Genomic DNA, 22,068 nt, shown 5'->3' with positions numbered 1-22,068 from the left:
ATGACAGTATTACATGCACTACATGTACATGTACAAAAACAGTTAGTACATTACGTATGTACGTACATGTATGTACAGTACACTGTGAGGTTTACAGTCCGAATGGGATGCAGAAATGTGTCTTAGAGAAGGAAAAGGTCTCAGCTAAATGCATCTACCAAATCCTTGGCATTCCAGCAGAAAGATCCAATGAATATCTCCGACCTGAACCAAATCAAACCAGACAACCATTTACTGCCGGAGATGTTTGGTTATTGTGCATCAAAAATATTTGTTTTCATTTTCATTTTGTGAGCATCTGTTTATATTTTTCCAGGCACTTTTGTTGGCTGAATTTATATTCCACGGCTATCGTCATTTACTGTAGGGTTCAGCATTTATTCTCTAAATCAACTGAAGTTCTAAAATATGAAAAATAGTGCTTGCTCTTATTATATTAAAGAGAAGGTCATCTTTCCACAATTTTAGAGAATCCCTTTACCCAATGACATACATAGTAGTATTGTCAACAGCAATATCTTTGGCACATACATGTACTGTATAAAGCACCTGTACAATGTACAACGTGCTACATGTCAAATGGGTGTTTTGGTCCATTATTTAAGCTTCTAAAGACTTTACATGGAATTTAAATCACCATTTTTCAGGGTTTTTTTCTCCCAAGGGCGAAAAAAGACTGTCGCGAGGAGGAAGATCATACCTGATTATACTACGGTTCCATAGTCTCATGACACTATCAACACTCACTAATAATAATATACTAAGGGGCCTACACGTAGTGCAGACAATGTGGGTCGGCCTATGCAAATTAGGAGACAACAGAGCGCGCTCATGCGCATCATTACATTACCTGGGGGGCTGCCGCTGGACACATCATCTTCTGAATAAGCGCCTGAGCCTGTTCTCGCACCTGTGTACAAACAAAGCAATTGATTAAGTGAAAACATGGAAAACAGGGACAGGAAATCTGAATTTATTTAAATAACAAGCAGGGGTGGGATTAGATGAATGTGAAAACTCATGAAAAAAGGTTTGAGGGTCCGGGTTTCCCTTATTGTAGACAAGGGACGTCCCAGATGTTACAATTCAGGAGGTTTACAGACTGTGCGACAACTGAAAAAACTACAGGTTCATACACATCATGGACTACATATTTCATATCATTTGAAGGCTGAAGGTGGTTTTGAGAAAAATCCCCAAATCGGGAAAAATTGTGAGAAATATGCATGATTATGAAACTTGCCAACTCATTAAAACCAGAAATAAGGCATATATAGGGTTCTTTCTGGGTAAAATATCGAGAATGAATTGATTCAAACAAAACTGTATGATTGAATCAGTAACATGTATTTAAGTACAATGTACATGTATGAAAAACAAAATCTAACCAGGTTTTGTGGAAATGTATAGAGAAAAGTGTTTAAATTTAAATAGGCTTCGTTTTAAGCATTAAAGGGACACACCGGCTCACCGTTTTCGCAATTTAGGGGTGTAGAATCATAAATAATGTTTTTATAGATGGTTGCTGTAAAAAGAATCATCAAAATGTCACGTATTTAGCGAAAATTGATTTAAAAAACCCAAAGCGGCCATATAACAAGCTTCCGTTACACAGACTCTTTGAATGTGAATCTTACGTTAGATTTTTCACCATTATTTACATTTTGTAGCGATAATTTGAATACATGATCTTTTTCGTCAATTATTCGTAAATAATTTTGTAAAAAAAAGATTTTTATTTGGTTAAGTAAGTTACTTTTAGACGGCTGAAAGTAAAACTAGCCCGGAAGGTCACGTGTTTGTTTGTACCACTTTTTGGTTAGAACAATCACGCGACCTGCGTTTTTGTCTTAAAATGCTCAAAAACGGCTAAATTTGATGATTTTTTTTAAGGACTGTTCTTCTTCATTCCTGGAAGACCGTTGAAGTCATATCTTAGTCTATTTTGTAGCCCAAATAGCCCACTTCGGCCGGTGTGTCCCTTTAAGAGAAGATTGATCCCATACAGTATGCCTTTTATACTTTGTGACTCAACATTTGAACACCATTTTGTTTGCAAATTATTAAGATATTGAAAAGTAAGGTACTGTTTTAAAAGTATCATTCAATGGACCCTTCCCATGAAATATGCTAAAATACATTCACGCATGCGTACAGACCCTGTTGGTTGGCAAACACCATAGAGTTGTGCACTAAGCAGACGCGCAATCGCGTCTGCGTCACGCACCCATAGCCGTGTACAAAACAGCACGAAGTTCCCTCATTTTGCCAACCAAAACGTTAGTGCGCACGCGCTATGTACAATTTACATATTTCGTGGGAAAGGTCTATTGAAAAACACAAGACTGGCTGGACTATTTCTGTGGAGGGTTTACTTGCAAAAACCACCAGCCCGGGGCCTCTGGTCAAGTGTTTATTTCTAGTCCGGAATAACGTAAGGTTTGTTACCTGGAAGGTTCGTTATTGTACATGTAGTGTTTTTTAAAAACAAAAAAAATGTAAAAATGCAATGATGCATCCAATTTAGCCTACCGGCTACGATTTGTGTACATTTTTGATAAAATATCATCAATCAACCTTTAAATACACACTTTTTAAACTGTTTGTGATGTACATGTGTTGTACATACGGAACTCCTTTGCTACTCTATTGTATCTTTTCTAATTAATTTCTCTTAAATGGGAATCATTAAAACAAGTGGCAGCGCTCTCATTCCATTGTGTTAAGCTTGCTACAAGGTTGTCTCTGTAGTGTAATCCCACACAGTGCATATTAAAGTTCAGGCAAGCGTACTCTATCCGCACTTAACTTGTACATACTGTACATGTAGGCTATCCGCCAGGTGTTTGTGCAAAGTGTGGAAAATAACACATGAGACACGCATATGACCGTCCGCGCATACAGAGAATGACATTCACGTCTGCACATTAGAATGTTCTAGATCAACTTGCCAAGTCATTCTGTAAAATTATCATAACGTACATGGTAAGCTACATGTATGCTTTTGAATGTAACACTTAAAATGGGTGCTACGAGCTGACCAATAATAACATGTTAGGAAACCTGGAATTTTCTTGTATTAATCTCTTGCAATTGTGATGACCAATTGATTCAAAATTTCCACAGATTTGTTGTTTTAATGCATACATGTTTGGATGCACCAAGTGAAAATACTGGTCTTTGACAATTACCAAAAGGTATCCAGTGCCTTTAAATTTTACAATCACAATCATTTCCCTGACAGTCCTCTGTTCCACAGAGGAGCAGGACATCTTCAAGATGAAAGATGCCCACGTGCATTACAGTAGCAGCATGTTCTGACAACTCAACCATAAACACAGTGACTCATCATACCCGCCGCTCAGTACAATTTAAACCCTGTACACGCTGCACATTTTTCTAATGTGGAAATGCCACAACTGCTTTGTGGTTGATTTGACCTTCCAAAAGCCACTCATTAAGCATTTTAATGGCACTGTTTTCTGAAAGTTGTTTAAACTTAATTTTATATTTTTTTTCTCAAAAGTAATACAGTGACAGTTTAGTGCTGTGATGTTGTTGATATTTAACCTCACACCTGCACAAAGGGGATATAAGTTTCAATTGAGAGCTTGAAAACACAACAGACTTTTGATTACAGGAGTAAGGTTACAAATTACCAACCAAAATACATGTACCATTTTCACATACGCAATTTGTGAATTGTTAACATTAATGTCTGCTTCTAGGCAGCTCCATGAAATTGGGCCCTAGAATGACATCCACAGTTTGCAACCTACAAACCCAAGAGAGTCTGTGGCCAGACATGCACTTCACTAATGCACAGCCCATGTGAGTCTATTCTATAAATACACCCACTGGACTCCTGGATCCTCACAGACTACTACTAGTACTACACATGTATATGACTATCATGTAGCCGGTCTGGGAGAATGGCCTCAATGTTAAAGGAACACGTTGCCTTGGATCAGTCAAGTTGGCCTTTGAAAAGCAGTTTTCCCTTTACGTCGCGATCTAAATGGCCGTCCGTGTTTCTACCCGACGTAAAAGGAAAACCGTGAAAGTTCGAGGCATGTTTGTGGGGATCATTATATTCTACGATTAAATTATCTATCTAACCAATTGCATTGCATTTCATAACAAACGTGTTCCTTTAACAAACGTGTTCCTTTAATGTCAGTGTTGGTTGTGAAACTACTTACTTGGTCTTTGCCATCTCCTAGTCTATCCACGACGGCCGGTAGTACTGAAGCAATAGGAGGAAGAAGATAACATAACATTTGGTTATTAATGACAGTACAGAGTATTCGATAGATGGAAATTTGCATCCGGGATTTTTCAAGTATAAAACTTTGGTATTTAACCCATTTATGCACCGATGTACATGTATTACATTGTAGCTCTGTATAGTTAGTACTTTCCCAAGCTCTGCGAAAAGAAATCACAGGCATACATTTAATACTCAAAACCCACGACCTTTGCAATTCTAGAGTAGTGTCTTACCAACTAGACCATCGAGATTGGCCCAGGTAGCTAGAGGCAGTTGAGTTAGAATCCCATATTTTTAGCAGCGGGTACCGCAATGATTTATGGAAATTTGCATCAGGGTAAAGATAATTAATTTTGGTGTTTAACCCATACGTGTACGAATGATTTGTTATGTGATAGCTTAATTTATTCTGTTATTTGGTCTTGGTCAGACTTTTGTATGTTGTACAGTGAAGCAGATGATCTGTACACATTGTAAAAAACTCACACTTTAAAGACACTGAAAAACACACACTGGTTGATCACAACATGATTGGTAACAATAACAACAATCTGAAAAGATTGTGTTGAAAATTTGATACATTGTACCATTGGATCCCTGGGAATATTTCCGGACTAGTTATTTGTCTAATTGCTTGTTTTATTGCTCTATATTGACAATGGTTTTTTGTCAGCACTGTTTAACTCAAGGTCATCCCCATTGTTGGATTACAAGGTTTTTACCTACATTACTAAACATGTATGCCTACATGTAATTGTACTAACCCCCTGTCAACTGTCTGTAGTGATATGTTTAATGTTGAACATAAAAAACTAGAGATTGAGAGTTTGTGAACAAACTCAAGGTGTTCGGTTTCCAGGAGTAAAAGCCTGGATTAAAAAACAAATATTACACCTTGCTTTGTTCTCAAGATTTGTAATAAATGATTCGAATTGCAAAAACTGTCAAAACAACATGATTACGTCATCTAGTAAAAGTGTATGTTTGGAAGATTCAGAAGAAGAAGAAGAAGAAGAAGAAGAAGAAGAAGAAGAAGAAGAAGAAGAAGACGAAGAAGAAGTATCAATAAAAAAAACGAACAAAAATAAGAGGTGTTCCGGGCAGTTGGCCCGAACACCTAAAAAGCAAATATGCACGACTTCACCTTTCCAAAAATGACAGGTAAAAAATAAAACAAACTATAGACATGATTGCATTAGTTTGTGGTTCAAATGATAGCTGTTACGTAAATAACATTTTCATATTTCCCAACTGAATTTGTTGATGAATAAATAAAGAATAAACAAGTAATAACAAATCAACATTATCAAATAGATTGCTTTTTAAGAGGAGCTACTATGACATTGGCCCCTGATTTGAAATTCTTACAGCCACAGAATTCTACACAGGACTGTACGCCCGAGGCTTTGCAAGTACATTAGCTCAATCCTCATGACCCGACAAGTCAAATAGTCTTGTTTTTTTCAAATGAATATTAATATGTACACCCAACTGTGTATTAAAGCCATTGGACCCTTTCGGTAAAAAAAAAAAAAAAAAGTTCACAGATTTACAAATAATTTACAGGGTTTACAGAAGGTAATGGTGAAAGACTTCTCTTAAAAAATTAGTCCATGAAATGCTTTACTTTTTGAGAAAACGGTAAAACAATATAAATTCTCGTTAGCGAGAATTACGGATTTATTTTAAACACATGTCATGACACGGCGAAACGTGCGGAAACAAGAGTGGATTTTCCCGTTATTTTCTCCTGACTCCGATGACCGATTGAGCCTAAATTTTCACAGGTTTGTTGTTTTATATATAAGTTGTGATACACGAAGTGTGGGACTTGGACAATACTGTTTACGGAAAGTGTATAATGGCTTTAACAAACAGTAACAAAATATTCAAATGTTGACTTTGAGTCTGGTTATTAATTTTTTGTTGAGTAACCCATTAGAGATAAGCTTCTCTTAGTGCTTAAGTTCAAATAAAAGAAAATATGCTGGTTTAAAGCCATTGGACATTTTCGGTAAACAGTAATGTCCAAGGCCCACACTTCGTGTATCACAACTTAATATAAAATAACAAACCTGTGAAAATTTAGGCTCAATCAGTCATTGGAGTCAGGAGAAAATAACGGGAAAACCCACCTTTGTTTCCGCACGTTTATCCGTGCCATGACATGTGTTTAAAATAAATCTGTAATTCTCGACAACGAGAATTGATAATTGTTTTAATGATTTCTCGAAAAGTAAAGCACTTCATGGAATAATATTTCAAGAGAAGTCTTTCACCATTACCTTCTGTAAACCCTGTAAGTTATTTGTAAATCTGTGAACTTTTTGGGGGGTTTCTGTGCAGAAAGTGTATAAATGGCTTTAAAAGTGAAGCTCCATGGTCTTGTAAAATAAATTCTGGTCCAGTGAACATTTCGAGCTGCAAGCCCCAAGGTTTTTTGGAATTTTACGTCAAACTCGAGCCCCGATTTAGTAATAATTTCAGAAATTTATTCACAAGCCACATTTCTTTACAATACCAATTATTACTCCTTTGGGAGAGCCTTAATGATGACTCAGTGTGTGCAGTTAGCCGACACTAACCTAACCTGTCACTAACCTAACCTACAAATGTATACTGACTGTACATAAGTACATGCCCTGTGTGTAATGTCAAAGAAAATGTTATCCACTGTGCTACCTTGTGTGCTTTTATCTCGTTTGTTTTGATAATATTTAACTGATCATAATTCCTCTTTACTAATCTTCTTTTAAAGGTGGTACATGTAAGTAAACAATAATAACTGAATGGAATTATTTCATCAAGACTTAATCCACACTGTACATGTACGTACGGTACATGAAATAAATCTGAAAATATTAAAGGAAGGGTATTGATAATTAATCAAAAAATTAATTACCATCAAAACTTACATGTACTTGGTAAAGAGCAGTGGAGATCTGTTGATGTTATAAAAACGTTCTTAGAAACTACCACATTTGAAATAACGTAGTTTCAGAGAAAGAGGTATTTTTTCACCCAATACATGTACATGTATTTGAATCTGAGAAAGGCTTCAGGCATACTGGAAGCACACAAATTAAATGCAATAAGGGTGTTTTTCTTTCTTTCTTATTTATTTTCTTTCAACTTCAATGATTAATTGAGCCCACAATTTCACAGGTTTGTTATTTTATGCAGCTGTTGGGACACACCAAGTGAGAATTAATAATTACCAAAAGTATACCAGGCTGCCTTTAAGCCAAATATATGACTTAATAAAAGACACATTTTGAAGTGACTAGGATGGGATGTTTGAACCTTCTACCTGTCCGACCATTTCTCATGGTTTTTAATGATACACTGTAGATGCACTAAATATGTACATATGCCAGCCTCACTGCAAAATGATACAACGTGGTAACACGTACAGAGTTGTGCAAGCACACCTGTACACAACCCATGCAAATGGTTTGTCAACTGGCTCAAATTGATTGGGTTAATCTTCAGTTCACACCAAGGATTTAAATCCGCTCACTGATTAACTTGTCAATAAAATACTTGTTAAAAATACACTAATGCTTTGTCAACATCTGCATAAATACTATGGTGTGACATGTAGTATGCGAGAGCTGACTAGTGAACTCCACACTGTCTAAAAAACTGCAACATGCAACCCAATACCATACTATACTGCAAACCCTGCACGCAATGTATCACTGTCGTTCATTAGTGCTTTCATTTGTAATAGAATCCAAATCATTTAACAATCTCAAGGAAAATGTGTGTTGTATGATACACTGACAAAAACTGAAATAGGCCTATTGTACATCACCAGCCGGTGATACAATACTTCATATTTGTAAAACACACTGATAGAAATCCAGAAGTGTAATTGCTTCTGCTTTAAAGGCATGGACTACTTTGGTAATTTGTCAAAGTATTCTCACTTGGTGTATCTCAACATATATGCACAAAATAACAACCGTGTGAAAATTTGAACTCAATTGGTCATCGAAGTTACGAGATAATAATGGAAGAAACACACCCTTGTCATACAAAGTTTTGTGCTTTCGAGATGCTTGATTTTGGGAACTTAAAATCTATTTGCATTATAAGGTCTCAAAATCAAATTTGTGGAAAATTACTTCTTCCTCAAAAACTACACAACTTCAGAGGAAGCCATCTCTCACAAAATTTATAATATCAACAGCTCTTCATTGCTTGTTACCTAGTAAATTGTATGCTAACACTACAGTTATTTTGAGTAGATACCAATATTGTTCACTGCCTTTAATTCAACTGAGGCATCCCGTTGCTTTGCACACATCAGAGCTCAAATTTGGGGGGAAATTATCCACAAGACTGAAGGGCTTGTACAATGTAGCTCAAAATTATGACTGTGCCAGCCGTCCATTTCACCAAACTCTTTCTAACTTAGGATTAATCCTAGGACTTTAAACGAATTAAATTCCGCATCCGAAGACGATACATGTAGGACACATTGTTTACTGACCCGCAGTCTAAAGTTAATTTTCAAGCCCTGCACATCAGTGTATGAGGTGAAACTAAATAATATTCAAATATCAAATAACAAACCACAAGAGAAACTGACTGGAATTTTAAATAACATTAATTTGGTTAAAAACAAAGACCAAATGACAAGAGCAGCACTTGGTGGATATTCTTAATGTTTACCTGATCCGATGTGCGATTTAAATCTTTCCTCCATTCTGTCAACAAGACACGTGAGACACTCCAAGCCACAAAGAGAAACCTGCACAAAAGAAAGAAATATCAAAACCACAAAGAGATAAGGAATTAGTCTCCATCTAATCTGTCATTTCTGTCAATAAGTACCTCATTAATTTATGTAACAACTTGCAATATTGTGCAAAACATACAAAATGAACTGAAATTTCATCTATGAGAAGGCTTGGCCATTTTTATTTTGCAACGGGCACTTACATACGTACTTGGTAAATCTTAATAAAGACTATGGGAAACTTTTGAAGAGGCACTAAGGCCAAGTTGGGGCAAGCAAAGCTATGGCCCCCTTCTTACAGACAGACCTTACATTATGATCTGATGCCTTTTTAAAAATGCATTTTAGAATAAAATTATTGTTTATTTCTCTATAACACTATATAGGCCTATAAATTCTATGCAATAACAGAAGTACTGTACTGGCCTTGAACTTCAAAGCGCTGTGTTTTTTTGACACCTTGTTATTGTACAGTAAATTTTCCGGATTGAAGCTAAAGCTTTGAGGCCTGGTCTGTTCACATAATAATTAGTAATGAAATTGCACTTGGCATTGTACACTGTACACATGTTGCCTTTGTGCCCCTATGATACGTATGCACTATTTTTGGGAACATGCGTTGTAGATCATTCAAGGCTTCAGTACAATGTATTACATCATTGCAGCAGTTTAAAACAAACATTTTTTTTAAGTTGTATATATTTTACTTTATGTTATTTTCACTCCTCTACATTTACAATGTGTTACACAGCACACAGGTGGGGAAACAAATAATTAAATTTATTTATTTATTTTAAAATATAATGCACAATAGCTCACGCACATTGTACAGTGCAGATCTACAGTAGGCATCGGAAGGTTAGACTGCCTGTTCGTGTGCTTACGGTTAGCAGCGCTATGAAATAGAAATTGCACAGTACGCACAAAATCGGCCGCTAAGCAGCGCTATGAAATTGGGCCCAGATCATACACCAATTCACTTTGTAGATCCATACGCAATTTATACGTATCCGTGTATCTGATATTCAGCCATCGTACTGTGCACACCTATAGGCCAGCCAAAAGCCGGCCTACTGTCACCAACAGTGTCAGGCATTATGTGCATTTCATTCTCAATCACACGAACATCAGGATACCGCGTCTAGGCCTACAAGCACATCTTCCAAATACAGTGTATGCAAAGCCCCTGTTTTACATTTACCACGCATACAAAAAAGCATGTAAGTGATATTCCAAGCGCTAAAGGGCGACATTTCCCCGGCATCCTGAACAGAGACTTCTGTCTCTTCCCTATGCCAATCCGATACCCAGCCTGGAGCAGCTCCACTCTTAATGGGCCATTTGCTTTCTTGTTGAGAGATTAGAGAGTACTTATTGATTATTGTTATGATGAGCATTTGCAATAAGCGTGAGGGATTGTCAACAACTGTGATTGGGAAATTTCAATTTATTGCCCTGATGTGTGTCACTGTTCATACATGTACATGATGATGACTGTGATTACACACTGTGACCTACATAATACGTGTACCCTGTACAAGTTTGTATTCTGGAAAGGGCCTGATGCGATTGATTCTCCTAAAATTTGAATTTCGTCAAAGTCAACTCAGATTAAATCTGTACCTCTGTATCAACTTTCAAGTTTATCATCATGACTGAAGCACGCCAAATTTAAAAAAGGTTTTCAGAAAGTTTTCTTCTTGTTTATCTTACACTTTACACAAAAATAACCTTCAGACACAACATTCTTCTCTTAATTTAGACCTTCACAACTAAATGTACTCGGTTTATTTTTTCACCACAGGCAAACATTTTATCCTTGGAGTGTGTGTTGGAACCAGCCATCCTTGACTGTGTCACAGATTGCCTAGTGCAAACACACCCCTATTGTTCAGTCATTGCAAATCAAACAATAGGATTCCAATGCTATTGTCACAGGGTGATAAATGGTGATTGCTACTGAATTGAGTTTGCTGAGCAACAGTGAACTATAAGTATTCAGGTAGGACTGTGTCTACAATCATCAGGTCATCTTTTTAGAGATCTTGATTGGCTAATCCTAGGTCTAAATTGATTGAATTATAAAATTGTCAGTGGATGTTTCCATAGATCTGTTGTTGACAAATTAACCCTAAATATGCTTTCACTGTTTTTGAACATTTAATTTAGCCTCCTGATATTAAAAATTCATTTCACAAGAACTATTACCTGACTGTAGCATTTCAGGGTAAAAAATTGAGGGCCTGAATTTTTCTACCAATACCACACTACCATCTTTACATGTATTGTGTGAATTTGTAAATATTTATTTTCAACATCAACAACATTAAGTGCAGTTTCATTACAAAAACAATCAATGCATGCATGTTGGCTGTATTATGAACTCTCACCCAGTTCAGAATACATATTGCGTAGGTACACGATGATTATGATATCATGATCAAATCCACATAATGCCCCAGACACTGTTAGTCATAGTAGACCCGCTCTCTCCATATCATAAGAGCAAGCGCACAATCTGTAACTGGTTAAGCGTTCATAATTCCTTACAGCTACAGGTCTGCTTTGATCATGATGTTACAGCCCCTTTAATATTTGCCATAAATCAATTTCTGCTGTTTGGCCAAGTTTGGTGATTGTTAAAAAAAACATTTGAGTCACTTTTAAATACACAATGTTTGCGTTTTGTCCTCACTCACTTCCCAATGTTGTGCACATCTTTAAAGCCCGGTTCATACTTCCTGCGAATGCAAATGCGCTACAAAATTTTACGTCACAAATTTGCAATGCATAATTTGCAACAGTTGACTTGTGCTGAACTCCTGCGAAACATTCGCCGCGAAAACAGCCCTGTAACTTAAAAATTCCCTTCGCATTAGCATTCCCACTCGCAGGAAGTATCTAAAACAGGCTTTATTCTGCTCATCCCCTTTAATTTAAATGCACTCACCTTGAAGTTACTGCAGTTGACCCATCCTACAAGACCATCCACCAGCCTGTCGAAGCTTTCGCACACCAACGGGTTACTCTCATCCGATAAGTGCATCTGAAAATCATGCGACGCCTGAAGCCTCGAGTGCGTATCCTGCTTCATGATCTGGGCAGCTATTTCATCCAGCGTTAGGTCGGCCATTTTGTAAGGTCCGCTTGGGAAGGCCTCAGCTAGAATCTCGAAACACCAATTATCGAAAGCTTTAATCGCAGAAGATCTCTTTGAATAAAAATGTAAACTTTCAAGCGTGACTTAGGTCAGCAAGTCAGTGTCTCTCGTCGAGGGGCATGGTTTTGGTTATCGACGTCATTCTCATATGATTGAAACTGGGGAAATAAAAAGACAAGAAAATATAAGTTTTGAAGCATATAAGTTTTGAAGGGGAACTAAGGCCAAGCAACGGAGGCCATGGCTTCCGTAATAATTTAAGGCTTGTACATTTGTAGTTTTAGAAAAACTAATGCATGGAGCCCCAGTAATAAAATGTCAACCCTTATTAAAAATTTGAAGGTCATGGCTTTTATTGATTGTTGTTGGTCCAATAATTGTGCCCTGTGGGAGTTGTTGAATTTCATCAACCTGGAGCTTTCTGGGTACACTGCATAGCCTACATACATACATTGTAGCTCTCTTACAGTGGCCCTATCTTATTAGGGTAGGCCAAGGGTCATTTTTTTTGTTTGGTAGTGTAGCCAGATTACTCGTTCACTGTTTTAATTTTTTTTATTTAGGATGAGCTCAACGACTTATTTTAACAAAAATGAGCAGGAAAATGAAGATAAGATGTCAGATAATATTTTTTGATTTGTTTTCTTAAAACAAAAAGGCAGGGAGACTTTTAAATATTTTTTACACGTATTTTTGAACATTTAGCACTTGTTGTTACATATGTGAAACTTATTAAGTGAAGTCTGCCCATAACACATGATGTTGGTTCAATCATCAGGATATTGATTAATGCTATCCTGAAATTACAGTATTATGACAACAGTGTCATAATTGCGAAAAAAAATTATTGTATAAATTACTATTAATGTTTCGCATGATGGGTTGCTTTCACCTGTTATCAGTCTACTGCAGGATCAAAGGCCTCAGCATGCTATTACCATGCTATTACCATTAAATGTACACTGTACATGTACACCCCAATTGTGCATATACCAACACCCACACACAAACATTTAAATAGTGGAGAAAAGTGTACAATATCCTAGTGCCATATTGTACATGTAGGACTGAGGAACAGTATTGAGTGGAAAGCAAGGTCCAACATACGAGCGTAAATGAAGCTGGATGTATTCAAGCAAGGGGCATGAAGGCATTTTCTCCTTGGTAAAGGGCACACTAAAAATATGAGGAAATTTAAACAAATTCTGCTGTTTAAAGGGCACCAAGGCAATGACCAGGGGGCATGGAGGCAATTGCCTCCTGTGCCACTGTGATGTATCGTGCCTGATATAAAACATATGAACAGCTCAATAAAACATGTACGCTGATGCACTGGAAAATGTTCATCGTCCTAAACGTTTTCAGTGACTGCATTTTTCAGTGCATTTTTACAATATTTCATATTTTAAAATAATGTTGCTATTCAACACTGAATGTTGTCTGGTCCTCCTGTGTTTTTAGCTGTCATTTTCCAGCAGACTACTGTTAAGGGAGATTGCCGGAGTGTATGAATCAGACAGTAATTACGAAACATGTATGTGTCATCGAATACCAAGCCACACTCAAGATTGCTTCAACCTAATACACAATGTTCAACACAAATTGTTCAGCTAAAGGATTAGCAGTGCATCATACATTGTCATACATGCCCTGTATACATGGTGTATTCGATTTGCAACTGTTCATCTATATATTTAGCAAAAATATCTAGACTACATGTAGTTTGATTTCTGCACATTGAATGCTATACTAAGTGGTAAGTTTATTGATTTTGGAGAAGCAACTGATACACTGTGTTACATATTGTCACACAAACAATGTATCTTTTTTCCAAGGGCAATCTTTCATCACTGTAATACAACTAGTAGTAGGGAACAAACTCATTCACTTGTATTGTAATACCCAAGTACACTTTATAGACAACCCCATTATTGAGAATAAACAAAAACAAACTGAAGGAGTTGGACATAAACCAATAATCCTCTCTAATGATAAAACATGCACGCTGCACATCACAGCCAACACCATATCTGGATAATGTAGGCCTACATACATGTATACATGCACATGTTAAAGTTAATGAATAACATGAGATGTGCGCACATATTCATTATGCTAACGGCAAAACATACATTAATTAAAATAAATACAGAGTACAATTATGTACACGTAAATGTATCATGTACATGTACACATATTGTACGTAATGTTTGTAGTTACCACGTCATCTATAGACAACTACGCTGGACACACAGACGATAGCAGTCGAATGAGATAGCTGGAATCTACACTGTAGTAGTTTAGTGACAAAGTTTGGTCGTAAGGAGCATGGAGGTAGAAATAGAGGAGCATGCACCTTATTACAAGGGGTGCTCCCAGTGTTTGCGAAGTTGTCTACATATAACGTATAATGTATGCATACACACTGTGTGCGTGAACCGTTTACAAAATACAAAATACCCTGGTTTTTATCCACTAAAACAAGAAAGAAAATATTGAACACGATGCGTAATCAAAATTTATTTACTATGATGTACAGTCACTTTCATGGAGTAAGAGTACACTGTTATTGTTAACACCTGGGCAAAATTTCAGAAAAAAATGCTTTTAAAACAACTTTTTGCTGTTTTAGCAGAAATGAGCAGGATACCAGTCACAAATTGTGTTTTGTTACATGGTAGTTTGGCTGGTAACCTTCTCCAGGTAAACAAAATTTTGTTACGCTTAGGAACGTTTTTCTGTTTTAAAAAGCAGATCTATGAAACTTGGCCCTGCGTAATCACATGATGTATAGTTTGATCCATCTTCCATTCCTGTTGTGTTTGTGTCTGCTCCCATCTGAATTATGAATGCTACCTCAACATTTGACCTTGGAACAAGTCATTCATGACACAGTGTGCTTTCACTTCACCAATTCATTATTGTGTACATTCAATGGTTAATGTGTTAAATACCTAAGAATGTATTGACCCAAATTCACAAGGGCCTAATTGCATAAAGCTTTATACCAGTAAGCACTTTTATCTGCTTACTGTAGCAGAAAAATGTTCGTACATTGTAAGCATGATAAATGTATTTCACCATGATTTCTCAATAGGAATGTTTCTTTTGAAAAACTCTCCGTATACACTACTAGTACTAAACAAGTTTCACAGCGTTTTTATTTGAAATATCCGTGAGAACTCACAAAAGACACAGTTTGACAGTTCCGAGGTGGGGCTGTGTGGGTTCGCATACTGGTGTAGGTTTACAATACAGTGTGTTTTCATTAGGTTTCAGGGTATACCTGATTGCACAAAATCAATAGCAGCTTGAATGTAAGGAGAGTGTTAGAATAGGGAACTGGGATAAAAATACAACAAATGTAAACAGTAAGTTTTAAAAAAGATTACTGACTGAAGATCCGATTTGCCTGGTTGTGGCAAACCGTAAGATATTTTAGGCATGGAATCCTCGCTGAGAAAGGAACTGGTGGTGATAGACACAAAGAGATGGAATGAATTTCTTTTGGGGTTAATCTAGTTATGTATTTTTGTAAACAAAATCTCAATGACATTTGACGGACCCTACAATTTAATCAGTTCCTGAAGTGCAAAATAGCAGGGGATCAGTGTGGAGACAGTCACTACTGCATTACACACTGTACATGCTGTATGCACAATACATACGCAATTTACAGTTGTGTACAGTTTGTGCACACTTGGCACCAGCCCGGCACAATGTACATTTGTATAGTGTGCACTGCAGTGATGTAGAGCCTAAAGAAGTGGGTCACCTATTTTTGTATCTCTCAGCACAAACATGCTGTGACCATTTCGAAATAGTTTTAACCAGTTTCAAGAATAATTTTACTATGATTCACTGTGCAATAATCCATTATATCCTAACCTTTTAATTACCCTAGTGATAAACTGAATCATTCGTGAATCGATTCTCAGATTTCTGAGGTTCGTTGTCCCATTGCGAATGCTGAGACCAGATAGGCAGTTTTAACCCGCTGTCACCGGTCACCTCACTCAACATTGAGGTTTTTATGAAAGTAATACATGACAGTAGAGCTGTACTCAGCTGTAAACAAGTTCAGATGTTTGTATCTTTCTTAATAATTTGGGCTATAAATCAGACTTACGCTGACAAAAAAAATCTACGTATGTACGTACATGTACAATGTATGCTCGACTATCTTTACGTGTAATTTTATTACTTCTTGTGCTTTTAAAATCATCTCCATCAAGTTGGCCCCAGGGCTGAACATTTTGAATTGAAAAATAAAAAAATAAAAAAAAATTAATTTACACATAAAAAAATGTAAAACCAAAAAATTAGACATACAGGAAAGCTGATCAGTTTTGCTTTCTTTTTAAAAAGAAGTAGTCAGAGTACACCATGTACACCCAGTTCATGTACATATGTACATGTGGCCAACCATGTATAATTGAACACACACCTGTGTGCCTTAAAGCCATTGGACCCTTTCGGTACAGAAAAAAAAAAAAAAGTTCACAGATTTACAAATAATTTACAGGGTTTACAGAAGGTAATGGTGAAAGACTTCTCTTGAAATATTAGTCCATGAAATGCTTTACTTTTTGAGAAAACGGTAAAACAATATAAATTCTCGTTAACGAGAATTACGGATTTGTTATAAACACATGTCATGACACGGCGAAACGCGCGAAAACAGGAGTGGGTTTTCCCGTTATTTTCTCCCGACTCCGATGTCCGATTGAGCCTAAATTTCCACAGGATTGTTATTTTATATATAAGTTGTGATACACGAAGTGTGGGACTTGGACAATACTGTTTACCGAAAGTGTATAATGGCTTTAAACAGCTAGTAAATGTACTATGGTTTGAAGTTCGCTACGTGCCCCGCTTGTTTTTCAGTGAAATCCACAAAAAATGGCAGCAGGAATCCAGAGGCAGGATTTTGCAATTTTTTTTTTTTTTTTTTACAGACAGCCAAGGGCAATCACACCTCACAACAAAGGCATCATCCCACTGGGTTGAGCAATGGGAACAAAAGCACAGGTCAATGGCAGACAATAGGTTTATAGCGTAGCACTCATACACTAACCTCATTGTAAGGTATTCATAAAGAGCGGTTTACAATAGAGAGCGATACCCCCCAGCTGAAAATACTGGTGACATGTAAGCCCTCGTTCTTTGTGGTTGTGCCTGGAATTTTGCCCTTACCAGACCCAATTTCATGGCTCTGCTTACCGTAAGCACAAATTAACACTGGACAACAGCAGTGCTTGAAATTAACACTGGACCACAGCAGGGCTTGAAATTAACACTGGACAACAGCAGGGCTTGAAATTAACACTGGACAACAGCAGTGCTTGAAATTAACACTGGACAACAGCAGGGCTTGAAATTAACACTGGACAACAGCAGGGCTTGAAATTAACACTGGACAACAGCGGGGCTTGAAATTAACACTGGCCAACAGCAGGGCTTGAATTTAACACTGGACCACAGCAGGGCTCGAATTTAACACTGGCCAACAGCAGGGCTTGAATTTAACACTGGACCACAGCATGGCTTGAAATTAACACTGGACATCAGCAGGGCTTGAAATTAACACTGGACTACAGCAGGGCTTGAAATTAACACTGGACCACAGCAGGGCTTGAAATTAACACTGGACCACAGCAGGGCTTGAAATTAACACTGGACCACAGCAGGGCTTGAAATTAACACTGAACCACAGCAGGGCTTGAAATTAACACTGGACAACAGCAGGGCTTGAAATTAACACTGGACAACAGCGGGGCTTGAGATTAACACTGGCCAACAGCAGGGCTTGAATTTAACACTGGACCACAGCAGGGCTTGAATTTAACACTGGCCAACAGCAGGGCTTGAAATTAACACTGGACCACAGCATGGCTTGAAATTAACACTGGACATCAGCAGGGCTTGAAATTAACACTGGACCACAGCAGGGCTTGAAATTAACACTGAACCACAGCAGGGCTTGAAATTAACACTGGACCACAGCAGGGCTTGAAATTAACACTGGAAAACAGCAGGGCTTGAAATTAACACTGAACCACAGCAGGGCTTGAAATTAACACTGGACTGCAGGCCTGAGGCCAGTGAGTGACTTTAGCATGTGGCCAGTAAAAACTGTTGACCGGACAAGTAGAGTGGTTGAGTGTTTGTGTTCAAATGTTGACTTTCTGAAATCTGATATAGTTAGGCCTATGTATAATTTGTTGATTATTGAAGAATACATTATAGTGACCGATGATAAAGTTAGATAACTCTTCTCCGAGGGATTTTTCAAATTCAAAGAGTTCAAATAATAAATTTTGTTTTTGGAAAATTTTGTTTTTGAAGAAAATAAAACTTATGCAGTGTAAACTTTATTTACTCAAAATTGCTTGCTTGCTTGCTTGCTTGATTGGTTGATTAATTGATTGACTGATTGATTGATTACATCCTGACAGGAGATGGGAAGATGATTTGATCATTTCCTACCTAATGTACAAAACGATTGCACCCCATAAGAAGAAAAAAAAGAGGTTTGGTGGCATGTTTTTTCCCCTGACTGATAAAAACTATCCTATAAAAATAATAAACTTGATTAGATTCTATTAATAACAAAATGCATCCCTAGTTGTTGTGGTTACCGTCAAATCAGAGAAACAAACTGGCAGACAAAAACAAGGGACAGAGTCTAGTTCCTGTTCCTGATCTATATAAATGTCCTCAACACTACACTAATGACCGGGTACACCCTATTTAAGTTCAGCCTTGAATTGACTTAATCCAACAAGGAAATAGCCACTATAAATACATTCAGTATGACCATGATATGACAGTAGATACTGTTTTCTAAAACTCAACAATCAAGTATCATACATAACCTAACAAACAAACAAACAAACAAACAAACAAACAAACACACAAATGCATCACTTAGCTTGCGTAAAATTTTAATACAAGTGGGTACCAGTAAACTGTCAAGTCATACATGTGCATGTAGGCTTATATCCCCTAATTCTGCCTGTGTCACTTTACAGCTGAATCATTTAGGCCTAGAGCACTACCCAACCCACTAGAAGATGTAGAGCACAGAATATTGATGAATTCATAGATTAGAAGTGAAAGACGTTGGCATGATTGGCTAGATGACGAATATTACACATTCCACATAATATGGGACCTATAGCTAAGAGCATCAGTCATTTGATATCTCTAAATATTATATTCAGACACTTGGTTTGATTTGCTTTTATTTCATAAAAAAAAAACAATTACAAAGCACAAATTAATCCTTCCCAGGTGCAGAAATCCCAATATAGTACAAAGGTAGGAAATGTCTCATGAGAAGTACTCATAAATCGGTACAAAGCGTCTTGTAAGAAAGTACAAAGTGTAGGAAATGTCTCATGAGAAGGTACTCGTAAATCGGTACAAAGCGTCTTGTAAGAAAGTACAAAGTGTAGGAAATGTCTCATGAGAAGGTACTCGTAAATCGGTACAAAGCGTCTTGTAAGAAAGTACAAAGTGTAGGAAATGTCTCATGAGAAGGTACTCGTAAATCGGTACAAAGCGTCTTGTAAGAAAGTACAAAGTATTGGAAATGTCTCATGAGAACGTTCTCGTAAAAAGGTACGAAGCGTCTTGTAAGAAAGTACAAAGTATTGGAAATGTCTCATGAGAACGTTCTCGTAAAAAGGTACGAAGCTTCTTGTAAGAAAGAACAAAGTGTCCAAGGTACGAAGTACATGTATCCACAGTCACTCTGTACCTTGTCAAGGGTATGAAGTGCCAAAGGTTCGAAGTGTCCTGATGATAAACCAATCAAATTCAAAACACTGGCTACAAAACACTGACCTAGAAATATTCTGTCCATCATGGTCAAGAAAAAAGTATTCTCACGGTTGTACCTTACTTGTATTACACAGGCTGGTGAAAGACAGACAACAGTTCGTGTTTACATAAACAATACAAATACAGACCTAAGCATCCTCATGATCCTCCATCCGCCGCATACACTTTCTTCACAACAATTGTGACACTTCGTCTTTTAGTTTTAAAATTAAATAAATAAAAATAAAAAACACTATAAAACAATGTGCCATAACAAGGAGTTGCATGTCATTGTCAGCCTAGAACGAAGGAATAATTCTTATTCTCCTACATGGCTGGGTCAACATGGTCAAGTGAACATCTTAACCATGTTAACAAATGACAGGATATAAAATGACTGAGTGGGGAGGAGTGAGATGCTGCGAACAAAATTTGCAACCACCTCGAAAAAAAAAATTGACGAATGACTGACTGAGGCGCAGTTCAGATGTTTACTTTTTTATAAGCGTTTGAAACGTTCATCGAAAAATTACTAATTCTTTGCATAGTTATTGTGTAAAAACTGATGAGTGTAAGTAAGATTAATGAATATGTCGAGGCCAAACCAAGCCTACGCATCATCAGATTGCCATAAACTATACATGGACTCAAGGTGTGCATAAATAGCTGAGTGATGAATGATGATTTTATAAAAATATTCAACATGGAATCCGAAACGGATGAATGAGGGTGGGGAAATTGGTTGAACTCGTTTAAACTGAAGTTTCCAGATAATAAACAGCACCAACTACACAATCAAATTAGAAATAAATAAACTGTTATCTTACGTGTTCATCGGAATCGGCATTCTTACTTTCAAATAATTCCAGCGCTGAAAATTCTAGATTTTATATTCCGTGTTTTGTTCCGTGTGAAAACCCTCCATCAATCGAGTGCCGCCATCTTTCGTTTGCGCTTCAAATCTGTGACGTCATTGTCACTCACAAGAGAGGGCGCTATTGCACGTTGATGTTTGGGTTTTGGGCAAAGCGCGCCGGAGATGCATCTTCATTAATAAAGTTTTTGCAATTACTGTCCATGGCTAACTATTAATACTATACCCCGATGACCCTGACTTACCTCGTGGCGAGCTAGCTAGTTCACCGACCCAAGCTTTGGTGATGTCAGCAGCAGAGTGAGGTTCGAGTCCCGGTCACAACCAAACGTGCCCTGAGCCGTATGATTAGTAACAATTGGGAAACAATATAACTAGTGCATTCTTCGAACAAAAATTGGGAGGTCATGCATTTTGCTCTAAAATACCTAGCTAGGCTTCTTGTTTGCACTGCTTATGGGGAAGATACCTTTCATATTATTTTATTACGGACTGTGATTAAGGGGTAGCCGTGTTTCAGCCCAGGGGTAGGTGGCCAAGGTGCCCCCGGTGACAATTGACTTAGGTCGGCAGCCCAAAGCAATTAATGAAACTTGTAGGCTTGGGGTATAAGAGGCCCAGGCACTCTGTGCAAAAGACCCTTCGCAACCGAAAAGCCCAGCTAGGAATCTTTGTCAGGAAAGAAAGTTATTTTGTCAATTTTATTATTACTTTATGCTGCGGACACCATAGTTTTCATGAAGATTCTAGCCCGCTGTATTAGAAATAATTAGTTGTCCCATTAATTAAAGACACTGGACATTATTGGTAAAATATTTTATTGTCAAAGACCAGTCTTCTCACTTGGTGTATCTCAACATATACTTGAAATAACAAACCTGTGGAAATTTGAGCTCAATTGGTGGTCGAAGTTGCGAGATAATAACGAAAAAATAAAAACATACTTGTCACACGACGTTGTGCGCTTTTACACATGTATATGGTTGATTTCGAGACCTCAAATTCTAAATCTGAGGTCTCGAAATCAAATTCATGGAAAATTACTTGTTTCTCGAAAACAATGTCACTTCAGAGAGAGCTGTATCTCACAATGTTTATTACTGTCAACCTCTCCCCATTACTCGTCACAAAGTAAGGTTTTATGCTAACAATTATTTTGAGTAACTACCAATGGTGTCCACTGCCTTTAA

General features: G+C 37.3%; 1 protein-coding gene across 9 annotated transcripts in view; it reads right to left on the bottom strand.

Annotated features, from left to right (window-relative positions):
* LOC139937683 (CLIP-associating protein 1-like) overlaps positions 1-20,965 on the bottom strand; it is a 101,868-nt gene extending 80,903 nt beyond the window's left edge. For 8 of the 9 annotated variants that reach the window (XM_071932941.1, XM_071932949.1, XM_071932950.1 and 5 more), the window contains exons 1-5: positions 20,832-20,965; positions 11,968-12,335; positions 8,951-9,029; positions 4,203-4,246; positions 851-910 (exon numbers count right to left, since the gene is read on the bottom strand). In XM_071932941.1, the coding sequence (XP_071789042.1) occupies positions 851-910; positions 4,203-4,246; positions 8,951-9,029; positions 11,968-12,150 (366 nt within the window). In that variant the 5' untranslated portion in view covers positions 12,151-12,335; positions 20,832-20,965. The remainder of the gene's footprint in view (positions 1-850; positions 911-4,202; positions 4,247-8,950; positions 9,030-11,967; positions 12,336-20,831) is intronic. The other variant, XM_071932943.1, reaches the window with a different exon arrangement.
* Between the last annotated feature and the right edge of the window lie 1,103 nt (positions 20,966-22,068).

Source organism: Asterias amurensis, chromosome 5, assembly GCF_032118995.1.
Source record: "Asterias amurensis chromosome 5, ASM3211899v1".
In the NCBI taxonomy this organism is placed as follows: Eukaryota; Metazoa; Echinodermata; class Asteroidea; order Forcipulatida; family Asteriidae; genus Asterias; species Asterias amurensis.
The sequence above is the reverse complement of the archived record's forward strand: the minus strand, read 5'-3'. Positions and strand labels throughout refer to the sequence as shown.